Raw genomic sequence first — 12,640 nt, 5'->3', positions numbered from 1 at the left:
AGAAAAATAACCGCGCACAAATTGCCCTGCTGCAGGGATTTGTGCAAAATTTTCACCAAACACACACGCGCACGCACGCTGTCACACACATGGGCAGGCAGGAATCGAATCGAAGCAGGCGTTGGTCAGATGCCCACAGCAATGCCTACTGTAGATGCTTTTTCTTCCGTTGCTGTCGCCCCGTCGGAGGGTTTTCCACATTCGCCAGCACTGGAGTGCGACACGGACACGCCACTGGGAAAATTTGGGAGGTTTTTCTTTTCGCTTTCTTCAGCTTGTGCTCGGTCACTTCACAACCCGTGGGAGGGCACACACACACACGGTATGTGTGTGTAGTACTGCTTTTTACACACCAAGGAGGTTATCACCTAACAAAAAAAAATCCGCGTGCGCGCCACCACCTATAACTGCTACTGGAGCCGCCCTTTGCTGGAGGGATGAAAAAAAGAGGGCTCACCGTCGAACCACCACCCAGAAGCTGCTGGTTGAGAAAATTGCTACCATTCGTTCCTGCGCTCATCAACCACACTGGATGGGGCACGGCAACGACGGCTCACGACGAGCATTGAGTCACAAACCCACCAGCAGCAGCAGCAGTAGCAATCGCGAGATGAGACGACATCCCTTTACGAAACTCTCTCGCAAGTCTCTCTCGACTGCGAGCGAATCTGCACACTTTTTCTCGCGCTCCTCCATCCAGAGAAAGGGGTGGTTTCTTCCACCCACCCGGTGATCCATTCGGGATGGAAAAATGTACGTTAATGTGCGTTTTCCGTTCGCTCTTGTGTGTGCGCTCTCTCTTTCTCTCTCTCTCTCTTTCTCTCTCTCACTCTCTATCTCGTGCTCTTGCTGTTGCGCCACAATTTTTATTATCTTCTCCAAGGGGGTTCAGTTGGAAAATTCTGTGACTAAATTTGCCTTACATCCCCCTAAAACCTATTTATTAGGGTATCATCCCTAGATGTGCTGTGTTCTATAGAACGATTGACTTAAACTTTCTTACAGGAGCTTTTTTGATTTCAAACTACGAAGAAAACTATCGCTCCTCGGTAGAACTATCAAGCCTCTCCAGGAAAAACCGCACACACCCTCACGCGGTGGAAAACTCGATGACTCCGACCGTTTTATTCAACAAATGTCCGTACTCTCCAGCTTTCGTGCAAGGTGGCTCTCTCTTCAGATCTCCATAATTTCCATCGTGACTCCGAGAACGTGGAATTCATCCGGTGCCTGCAGACTCCTCCGTTGATCCGTTCGTGCCCATTCTCGAGGGTCACAAGGCAGAGATAGCACGAGTTTAATCAGTGGATTGATCGCACAGTGGATTTATCGCAGGAAATTGGACCATTTCGTACAAAAGCGACTGGTGCTCGAAAGCATGTTCTATTAAGAATATTTGCATACGTACATCTCAGCTTGGCATGCATCTTTAAACGCAAAAAAAAAACATTTTGTCCACCAAAACGCAACAATGAACATTGTTCCAGGTCAGCCCTTTTCGCCCGTGCCGCTTCTATTAGCGAATATTTATTCGCCCAACTACACCCAATATTTCGCCTTCCGGCGTAGTCCTCCAACGCTCCGCTTCGAGCTCTCCATCACGTGCTCTCTTAATCTCGAGCAATAGCTCTCGCGCTCCGGGAAAACCTCGACAAAGTGGCCGGAAAAGTGAGTTTTCCGCTCATTTCCACGAACACAGTTGGGTTCGAGAGCGCGCATGCTCACAGCTCGCTCAAATTGCAGTGTCACACACCGCCATACGACCCCGCGATCAAGGCAGCAAAGGGTCGGCTCAACCTCCCCCAACCAGAGGGATTGGAAGACGCGATGTAGGTACTCCGCACGCACACAAGCATCCAAGCAAGCACGCACTACTGGAGCAGCGTTGCCGTTTGCGAAAAGCCCGAACGCAGCGCCCACGGATATGGAAATCTGACACAGGAAAACACAGGGCCCGAGCGCTCCTGCCGGAAGCAGAGTTCTGGTGACTCGTGGGCAGGACGCGGCATGGAAGAGGATAGGTGTCTCACGACCGAGAACGGAAGTGAGAGATGATGGTCGAGGACATTCGACTGAGGCGAACTTGAGGCCGACAGTGTTGCTCGCACAAACCGCAACGGCAGCTTCGTGACGACAAACAGTGCGTAGCCGATTTTGTTTTCTCTTTCGAATAGAATTTAGTTAACTGTTAAAATTTAACTACCATTATTCCTAAACGTAACTGAAAAAAGATATCATCACAGGGGAGTTTTAAGCGCAAAAGTTCCTACCTCGTCATTACTCATCTCGTCTCCAGTCCCTTCACATATGTCGCGAGATGCTCAGGTTACCGTAACAGTAGCATCAAGCCCACCAATTCCAACACTCTACGACCGGTGACCGGAATTCCGATCTCTACTCCACTTGCTCTTTTCGTTCTTTTCATACATATATATTTATTTATTTTTTTTGCTTCCACTACCTCGGGAACACAATCAGTGGCAACAACTCAACGTACAGTTGAACCGTTCTACGTGTGAAGTGGCGCTGCTGGAGGCTGCGTGTGGCAACACGAGGTATTTCATCGCTCCCTCTGTTAAAGGGAAGGGCTGACGATCTCGTTACTGCGTTATACCACCACCCTTGTTTCCGATCCTCCACCCTGAACTCCTTTTTCACCCGGTTTCAATTTGCGTTCGAGTTCAATTGCCACGGTAAGGGAGTCATGAGACCACGTTCGATCGTTGAACAGAAGTATAATATGATAAACTAATTTTATACAATTTTTCCTACACCCAAAGTGATTTCAAACCCACACACCACTATTCATCATCAATTTTCGCCATGACTGTTGCAACATGATCATGATCATCGATCCACATGTTTCTGATTTACGACCTGTTACGGCCTTTTTCCACCGGTCGTAGAATCGTCCCCTGGCATTTACGCACAAGCACACACAATTCAACATTCAAAATAGACAGCTGCATCGAGAGCTGCATCTAACAGCAGATACTATCTTCTCCACGTCACTCTTGGATCCGCATTTTCACGAGCTCTGTGTGTGTGTGTATGAGGGTGTGGGAAAGCAAAACGCCTCCACTGTTTCGATTGTTTCACGCTTCGCGAGGGTGCGGAGGCGTTTTTGTGAGTGTTACTATTTTTTTTTTCTTCACATTATTATTGCCTTCTCATTCAGGCGGCAATTTGGCTCAACTCCACCCCACACCAACCCACGATCGACACACGTTTGGTGCGATTGTAAAAGCGAGATATACTAGAGATCAGATAGACCGTAGAACCAGCACTATCTCCCTCGTGCTGTCGATTGAGTTTCAGTTCTAAGCAAAGCCCTCAGACGGGAGGAATGGAGAAAAAGAAAAGAACAAACAGGAAAAAAACACAGACACACACGCTCGAGAACACCCGCGGTAGGTAATTAGATCAATATTAGAACAATCAGAGTGTTTGTGCGCGAAGGTTAAACGAAAGTACGCGCGCAAACCGACGCGTGCAGTTGGCTGCGCTGCAGGCGCGTTCGCGTTCGGTTGATTATGCTTCCTGCAACCTCGCTAAGGGCAGAACGGGGCCTCCCTTGTTGTTTGAGAGCAGCGAGATAAGAGTAGTAGCGAGAAAGCGGAAGAGGCCGTCCTCTGGCCGCTGTTTCCACCCGTCGGTGATCGCGATTCCTGATGCTGATGACAGCCACCCTATGACGACATCTTTCGACGGGGTGGTCATCGTTTCCCGACTCTCTCTCTCTCTCTCTCTCTCTCTTTTTCTCCGACTCTCCAGGTCGGTTCCGGCCATCTGGCTACCGGCTGGTGGCGAATGCAAACAGCTCGCCGTCCCGGTTTGGGGTTTGTTCTGGAATGCGACTGCATTCGAGCGATGCAACGAGTCACGGTGGGAAATGTTGTTACTGTTTATAAAAGGCACCAAATTCCGGAATGTCCGGTAAAATACTTCACCCCACACGACAGCGACTTCGGTTTTGGAGCAGTAAAAGTTTGACTGACGTTAACACTCCATTCAGAATCTCCTCGGGCAAAAATTTAACGTTCATTGTCCCCAATCACACTTCCGGATGGAATGGGTTGGCTGGCGAATTTATCACCGGCGACACGAAAACCTCAAAATCAACCAGTCAGTCAGTCAGGTAACCCACTCCGCCCTCGATTCGTTAAGCGAAATTTCCACGAGCCAACGCCTGCGATCAGCACCCTGTCTGGGGTGTTCTGGTGTTGTTTTTCTTGCCTTTTCTCTACCATTCATCTCTCCCGACCACAGAAGTACACCGGCAATGCGGCACATCGGCCATCTGCAGTCGGTGTTGAATTTGTGAATCAAATAAGCCAGCCCAGGCTGCTCCTACTCTGCTTCTCGCATAGCAAAATTAGATGATGTTTTTGGTCGGAAAGAAACGAAAAGAACCAAAACCCGGGGAGGCCATAAACCGTGGGAGAGCTTTCATCAACACAATGGTGGGTGGTTTGGTGGGAGAACCTACAATAAGCCTAAAGACACGCCATCCTTCCATCTCGGTTCTGTCGTGTGGATTGGAGTAAAATGTTGCACACGTTAACAATTAGAAGCGAAGATGCGATTGAAGCCAATTTATCGAATCATATTCCATGTAATTCTAGTACCTCCAACGCGACAGAGAAAAAGTAAAATGGTTAACGAAACAATGACCCGATTTAGGCCACTTTACCGGCTCAGCAGCACACTCTTGAGGAAAATCATCGTATACACAGAAAAAAATAGCTTATCTGTTTCACCTACCGACCTGCTAGAAAGCCACACAACGTTCCACTCTCTCGAGCGACCTCAACAGCGCGGTATCGATTTAAAGATAAAGTAAATGCACCAGCACCCTTCTGTGTGCGATTGTCGCAAGCGTCCGGAATGAGAGTGGGTGAGTCAACATCCACAGGCTGGCTGGCAGGTGGCGCAATCCAGAATGGGGTTTGTGAAGAATGATTTTAAAAATTTGCTCCCTCCATTTTCCGGCCGGCAAATGACGCACTTGAGAGTATAATGAAGAGTTTTCCTACCAGCAGGGTTTAATGGGAATTTTTAATTGACCCAAGTTTTTTAGGTGATTTCCGCAATTCGCACTCCACTCGGCAGTTTTACGATTCATTTCGCGGACTACAAAATATGTCATTCAGAAAAACAAAACTATACGCCCCGCCCAGCGATAACCTACATTTTTTTTTACAACCAGCAAAATAATTGAATATTAAATTTTGCCAAACAAAAAAAGGATAAAAAAGTTTACTACTAAACAGCACTACTTCACGAACTACAAAGCATCGTGCTCGTGTTCTTAAAGCTAAAACAAAACCGAGCTCCAAATCAAAACCACACATTCAACATGATTCAACAACAAAATGGCTCGCTACGGAGATTACCGCCTTTGGCAAGCCTAGACTGGATTTAACATAAATCTCCCCGGAACATCCCTCACTCACATGCATGCCACAACCCGGAATGGGAGAAAGGCGATGTCCAACAGTTGGCCAACTATTTTGCTCGGAACTCCTTCCTGCTGGCCATCCGCTCCTCGTTGTGGCCTCGTGTTTGATGTTAATTTGATGGCACAAAAACACCTCCACTTCCACCGTGTGCAACAAGCTGCGGTATAAATTGCAGCACCTTCCAGCTTCCGTTCGGGATGGCCCAAACGGACACTAGCGGACGGAAACGAAGCATCGGATGTGGGCACAGAGAAGGAAAAAAAAGGGTTGGACTGGGACAAATGCATGGAACGTTGCCAAGCTGCAACGATGCCGTCCGTGCCAGTGAAATAGGCGATGATGGTCGAGCATGTACCCTTTTTTCGATCCATACAAGCGTTTGGTCTTTCAGCCAGGATCCCTCCAAGGAATTATCGGCTAGATATAAGACTACAACAATTTTTTTTTCGCTACCGTCACTCATTTATCCCTTGATCCCTCCATCTTCACTGTACCTGTGTTGCAGGATTGGCGCAAAGTGAGACCGGTAGTCAGACGATACGGCCACCCTCACAATGCGTACCAGGTGCATTGTGCAATGTGCAACACCCGATGAAACCGATACGTGTCTACCAGCGCCACCATCCCCGCGAAACAACAAGTGGGAGTAGGAGAAAACAAAAACCCTCTCAGACAGAAAGCCTCCCCAACCGACCTTCAAAGTCGGTTTCGGTTTGGCATCGCGAAACGCAAACCATACCACCCAAATGGAAGGGCTCGTGATCTGTCATGCGTTTGACGGGTTTCTGCTGCTAAATGTGGCCCTTTGCATCACTGCAACGTGTCCAACGATGCGTTCTGTATCGGAGCAGTGCACTACGACGAGCGCGAGCACGATGATGACGGCAAGGTCTGATTTGTTTGGCGAAATGTTGTTTGCCACGGATCGATCGATTTGCTGCGGAATTAAACAAACAAACTTTGAGGTACAATAAATAAGGCACCGTGTCTGGGAAACAGGATCTAACGCCTGTCCGTCCTGATGGCGGCGGTTTGAAAATGATGTTTGTTTGTGGACCCGGCCAGTCGACAAGGAGGAAACTCGATTCGGATGTAAATATAATACAGCAAACAGAACCATCAGGTACATGTGGAATCGATGGTTTGCTTAAAACATCGCTTGAGCAATTTAATTCCGTTCCCTAACGCGTCAACTAGTCGAGCGTATGGCGCAAATTGAGGCTCCTTGAATCATGATCAAACATTCCTACACGAGTCGTGCTTGAATGTCGATTTGGGGAACCATTTATCCTCGCCTTCATATGTCCCGGGCATCTGTTTGTCGGTGCGATTATTAAACCTCCGCACCAAGGGCTTCATCGCAATCCTCGCCAAGCAAAATCCGGATCAATAACCCGCAAACCGAAATTGCAGCGTGCTTCTCCGGTTGTCGCCGAATCGTACGGGCCACGTTTTGTGTGCACAAACATATGGATGGCAGGCAGATAAGCGTGTAATTCGTTCCTTCTGCTGCCCTGTTTTACGACCACACCGAGGCGATGGCAATGGGGCGCAGTTGTAATGGAATTATGGCCGATAAGAATATCGTTACAACGGCACGCACCCCGCAACGATAAAACAAATTCGCGCCCGTAATGGCACAACGATCGGAACAAATCTCCAACCCTCCGGGGACACGAGTGAGCCACCGGTTATTTAAATGATTCGACAATTCAACGGTGCAGCAAATGGGCGGCGTGTCGGGGGTTCCTTCGTACAAATAAGCTGTCCAATTTGTACGCATTTCCGTTCGAATGCATGAATATTTAAGGCACACATTTATTTGCGCACTGGGACGTTTATCTCGTTTGCGTTCCACACGAAATCGATTATGATTTCTCGTTCCGGCTGCAAAACCACGAGGAACACGGTGAAAAGTTTAACATTGAACACCACATCTCATCTCGCGATTTCTAGATGCGAATGGGCAAATGTCAAGCAACAAAAGCTGGACGTTAAAAGGACGACCGGGTCTGCTACGGGCAGGAGTTATGAGCCTGCCAGGAACACGCGGAACCTGCCGACTTAGCAAGGCCCTTTTTGCAAGGCCTTCGCGTTATCTCACGAAGTCGGGCCAACCCGAGCACTCTGGACGAAAGAGACGCTATCAGCATCGAGAAACGGTTGTTTCCCACCCCAAAAAGTTTCCCATCGGGCTTTTCCCGGTTCGGAGGGCATGTGCAGGAAAACGGGCACAAAAGATGTCAAATGATACGGCTTGGTAAATATAAGGAGACTCACCCAGCAGCAGCAGCTTAATGTCCTTGGCCGCCTGGATGCCATCCTCCTTGAGGTTGCGCTCGATCTGCTTCGACCGGGCGATGGCAGCCCGTTCCTCTGCCGATGACGTACAGCCCATTGCTTCTAATGGACCGCTATTGTTTTTAATGCTTCGCGAAGATACGTCCTGCGCGTCCTTCTCTGACCGGTTTGTCGTAGGAAGTGTTATTGGGAGTACTTTCTCTTGATGCACCCACGTCGCCCAGAAAAGGTTCGCAGTTTTATATGTCACTATAAAAATCGCAACCGAATCCCACGATTTACAGGTGAATCTTCTCCGGCACTTTACACCACTTTTACTGCTTTTTATTGACCCTTTTCCCCAACCATTTCCACCGAGAATTTGGCCAGTTTAGCCCGTGACCGCAAAACACGAGGCGGTAAATTTGACTTTCGTGAACACTTTACACTTCCGCCGGCTTTCCGGGCTGGTTTGTTTGGTTTATTTCAACCGGTAATCTTATTTATTTACCATCCTTCCACACGCTTCGCCTTTTTCCGGCCACGCTCGAAATTACCGCCTTAATATACACACCACCACCCACCAAGCGATCGTATTCAGGCACGAGTGAGGGGTTTAGATTTCCTGCCTTTAAACAGCTGGGTGCAACACTCGCAAGGCGGCAAATGAGTTTGCAGCAAAATCTTTAAGATGCAAGTTTGTACACGTTAGATAACTTTTCACTTCACAAATAGCCTATACTAAAACCCACTTCACTACAGAGCGAAAATCAAATAGAAAAAAAATAAAAGATCAAAAATACAAACCATTACACGAGTGCGATTTACAAAAAAAACCCTCCATATTCTCGGAGCCAAATTGGATTTTTATGTATTACAGCGATTTTCGAGACCCGAGAGAAAGACATGGCGTTGCTCCTAGGATAATTTCCAAGCGTGGGTGCGTGATTTTCCGTTCGCAGCATCGTTTGCTCTTATCATCTTCATTAGCTAGCGAAAGTAGGATGAAGGTGGAAAGCAATGAACCGTGGTCTTATCTTGTTGCCGAACACATTGGGATTCTTTCTACTAGTTTCTTCCATCTAAAAAAACTCTATGCGTGAATCTGTGGAACAGTATCTCTGTGGCAATAAAACGGCTAATACATCCAACAAAGCCAAACAAACCATTGCCCGTACTCAAATCAAAACCCTCATTATCACGATGTCGTGTCATTAAACGAAGCAGTTCCCGGCAGCCAATCAATGCAACATCGGGCGATTCCAGATCGGGGAGGCGAATTGCATCGTGCGCTGCTCGCGGTGCATCTCGGCAAAGATGCATCGGCCCACGTGGAACGCGAGGTCTGGGTGCGAACCGGCCGGGACACCGGTCAAGCAATAGACTCAGCAAAATGCTAATCACTGTGGTGCACGCATTCGCGAAGCTCTCGCCATTGGCCCGATATGTTCTCACGACAATTAGCCTTGATTCGCGATTGAATAATTCTCACGATTAGCGAGCACAGTCGGAGGAGGACTGAGCTACAAGTGCATGGTGATGATGTGCAGCAGATCCCTTGTTTCACCCTCGCCGGCTCCCTTCTAGCTTAAATACACGATCCACGGGCCGGAGTTTAATCTATCGGTTAACCTTCACGACTTGCGTATGTACACCAGAGCCATGCTGCATCCGCCCGCCCTGGAGGGTGGCGATTGTTGGTAAAGCAAACGGTAAAAAATCGCTCTATTTTTGGACCAGTACTGAGCAGAGTATGAACCTCCTGCTTACAGTGGAAGCACAATCGAACATAGATTTTTTAAATTTCCCACCCACGAAACTCCACACAGTACCGCTGGGTACTGTAGCAACGCCGGATGTTGGCTGGTTGCTAAGGAAAATCTCGCTCGTGGCTTAAGCACGATCAAGTTAAATTTACCTTTGATCCCGTCCGCTGAGGATGAAGTTCGGCAACTTACTGGAAGTTTTCCACTTAACCCCACACGCTACACTATGTATAATTCTGTTTGTTTGGACAAACGCCCAAATTTTAGCGTTCAGTTACGATATTTTGCGCTACCGCAACCACCACACTCGCGTCGACAGCTGATCACTACAGGTATTTCGTTTTAACTGGAAAAGTTAACTGGAAAAACTGGAAAAACGACCGTTGTTTCGAGCTGGTTGTCAGCGGAACACTGCGTTTGTCTCGCTCGCACGCTAGCGTTTGACAACTGACAACACCGGGTGGGTCAGCGCACCACTGCTCGAACTGCTCGAGTTCATGGCGAGAGTGAGACAGGAAGAGCAAACATCCCCCTTGATACGGGTGATGGAACGAGGCACACATGACAAACCTTCTCGAAATGACCGAAATCAGAATAAATGCAAAAGTGACAAGCAAGTGAAAAGACGTAATTTCTCATACTCCGCTTTCGTTCAGTGAATTGGAAATATTCTACCATAAATAAAATCCGTACGGGTTGCTGACAGCAAACATACCAGTCTTTGCATCATCCAAGTGCTCTCAGATACTCAATCTGTAGTAAAAATTCTGGTGTTTGTTCTTTCGTTCAGTTATTTTTCCAGTCATGGCCACGTCATTTAGTAACTTTTCTTTCGAACGTTTATCGCGACAAATGGGTGCAAAACTGTGAGTATTCGTGCATAAACTCATTGTCCAAAATTGCGGAACGGTCTTAAAAACATCGAAAAATGTCCCAGCTCGTTATTGATCAACTCCGATGGTTTCATTTGTCAAGGCCTCGGGGAGTCACTGATTTCAAGGGTGGAGCTGGTTCCAGCTCGCAAATGTAAACAATGTTGTAAGGATTGTTTTTTTTTTGTTCCCACAGAGATCCGGGTATGCGCCAGCATTTGTCGAAGGTGTACGCATCATTGGCAGCAACCTGCGTTGCAGCCACAGGCGGTTCGCTCGTCCATCTGTCCGGTATCTGGGAGGCGGGATTGCTAAGTGCGTTCATCTCCATCGGTCTTGTCCTCGGGTTGATCTTCAACCCTGACAATGGAAAGAATCTCGTGCAACGTTTCAGTATGCTGATGGGCATTGGTGCTTTTACGGGTCACTCTTTGGGATTGTTGCTCGAACAGGTCATCTACCTGAATCCGGCCATCGTGGTGACGGCGCTTGTCGGAACGGCGACGATCTTCAGCTGCTTGACGGCATCGGCCTTCTTTGCCAATCGCGGAAAGTATCTGTACCTCGGTGGCCTGCTGATGAGTGCTATTAGCACGATGGCTCTACTCAATCTGGGCAATCTTTTCTTCCGCTCCTACATCGTGCAAGACGTAAGTAAACGATACCCTCATTAACTGTCGCCACTGTTTGGTTTGAACCCGGTGGTAAATAATTGAAGCAACATAAACAAGAAAATGCGTCATTAGTATGTGAATGAAGCTCGTTTCGGTTATACTTGCTTCAGACGTTTGGATTCGTACACGTAAACCGCGAGTTGTGCATTATTGATCAGGTCCAAGCGCAACAATAGGAAACTACCACGTCAGTCTTATAAAGCGGATGATGCAACACTTTATCCATTTTTTTTCTATCGATATACTTTACATAAAAGATGCGCGGTAAAATTTCAAATTAAATTTAAAAGGCATGTTCATATATGCACTCATAGTGAGGATTTTTTTAGATATTTCTTTGTTTTCTGCGATCCATATATGCCAAAGAATTTGTTAAAATAGTCGCTTATGGAAATAACCAACCGTGTCAATTGATGTCCTTGCAGATCTCGCTCTACCTTGGATTGATCGTGATGGCTGGTTTTGTGCTGTTCGATACGCAGATGATCATGGAGAAGTATCACATGGGCAACAACGATTTCATCGGACACTCGCTTGATCTATTCTACGACGTGATCAGCATTTTCCGTCGCCTACTGGTTATTCTGGCCCAGCGTGAGGAAAACAACGATCGCCGGAAGCGAAAAAATAACTAAATATTGATCGCCGAATAAGGATGAAGATTTTCCAAAGCCTACTTCTCGGTTTAATATTCAGGCCAGTTTTTTCTTCTTTCGCCAAACCAATTGCGTGTAACTAGTGGTACTGGCAATTTTAGCTGTCTATCGTAGTTTCATCATTCGTAACGTTAGAGTTGAAACTATCAGGGTACGAGGGCTATCCGTGTTAAATTTTACTTTCTATTCTGTCATTTCGGGAGTATTTGAAGATTGAGCAATTGATGTAGATATAAAAGCGCAATCACAAGTTGCGTGTACTCATTGAATTTCTTTCATTCATTTACATTTACATGCTAAATAATGGTGGCAGTGGAATGTGTTATTTTCTTTTCGTTAAAATTGCCCCGATATGTAATGCGTTAGCACGCAGGATGCTCATAATCATCACATAGTTCGTTCATCGTGATACGCTTGTATAGCACACGTGGACATCTTTTGCGCCTAATATAGCGTTTCCGAGTGTTCGACGTACTTGGACACTTCCCAAATACGATGTCAATCAAACAAAGGTAACGTGTTCAGTGCGCGTGTCCTGTTTGTTTTTTGCTCTGGGCAACTATACTGGTGAGAAATTCATCAAGATCCACCGGTATTGAATCATAGACGTAAGTTCATGTTGTTCAATGGAATCCGTTAATGGATTAATAAAATATTTTATTACTCTATAATAATGTTGGTGCTTATTAATATTTGAAAGAAATTTACCGTCCATGTTTCCCGTTTATGTTAAATCCTTCAAGGTCTCAGTGTATAATATTGAGAATAGAGCACATAAATTTAAATTGAAAGAATAATCCATTTGTTCATTAAAATATGCTTTTGATCCATACTGCGTATTATGTCATCATGCTTTTTTATATCGCGATGTTCCTGACGATAAAACATCAATTGTATGAAGTCCAACAATCATTTCAACTTTAACCATCC

The 12,640-nt window shown here is 46.7% G+C and overlaps 2 protein-coding genes across 2 annotated transcripts in view; one reads left to right on the top strand and one right to left on the bottom strand.

The window, feature by feature from the left end:
- LOC128727853 (G protein alpha o subunit) overlaps positions 1-7,860 on the bottom strand; it is a 45,969-nt gene extending 38,109 nt beyond the window's left edge. Inside the window, exon 1 of the mRNA XM_053821802.1 lies at positions 7,743-7,860. Within this exon, the coding sequence (XP_053677777.1) occupies positions 7,743-7,860 (118 nt within the window). The remainder of the gene's footprint in view (positions 1-7,742) is intronic.
- A 2,274-nt stretch (positions 7,861-10,134) lies between these two features.
- On the top strand, positions 10,135-12,375 carry LOC128727743 (bax inhibitor 1). The gene is made up of 3 exons (XM_053821681.1): positions 10,135-10,374; positions 10,577-11,030; positions 11,480-12,375. The coding sequence occupies exons 1-3, from the start codon at positions 10,313-10,315 to the stop codon at positions 11,687-11,689; spliced, it is 726 nt and encodes a 241-aa protein (XP_053677656.1). The 5' UTR covers positions 10,135-10,312; the 3' UTR covers positions 11,690-12,375.
- Positions 12,376-12,640: the final 265 nt, after the last annotated feature.

Source organism: Anopheles nili, chromosome 3 (assembly GCF_943737925.1).
Source record: "Anopheles nili chromosome 3, idAnoNiliSN_F5_01, whole genome shotgun sequence".
Classification (NCBI taxonomy): Eukaryota; Metazoa; Arthropoda; class Insecta; order Diptera; family Culicidae; genus Anopheles; species Anopheles nili.
Note: the sequence above shows the minus strand (reverse complement) of the source record. Positions and strands in the feature narration are given on the sequence as shown.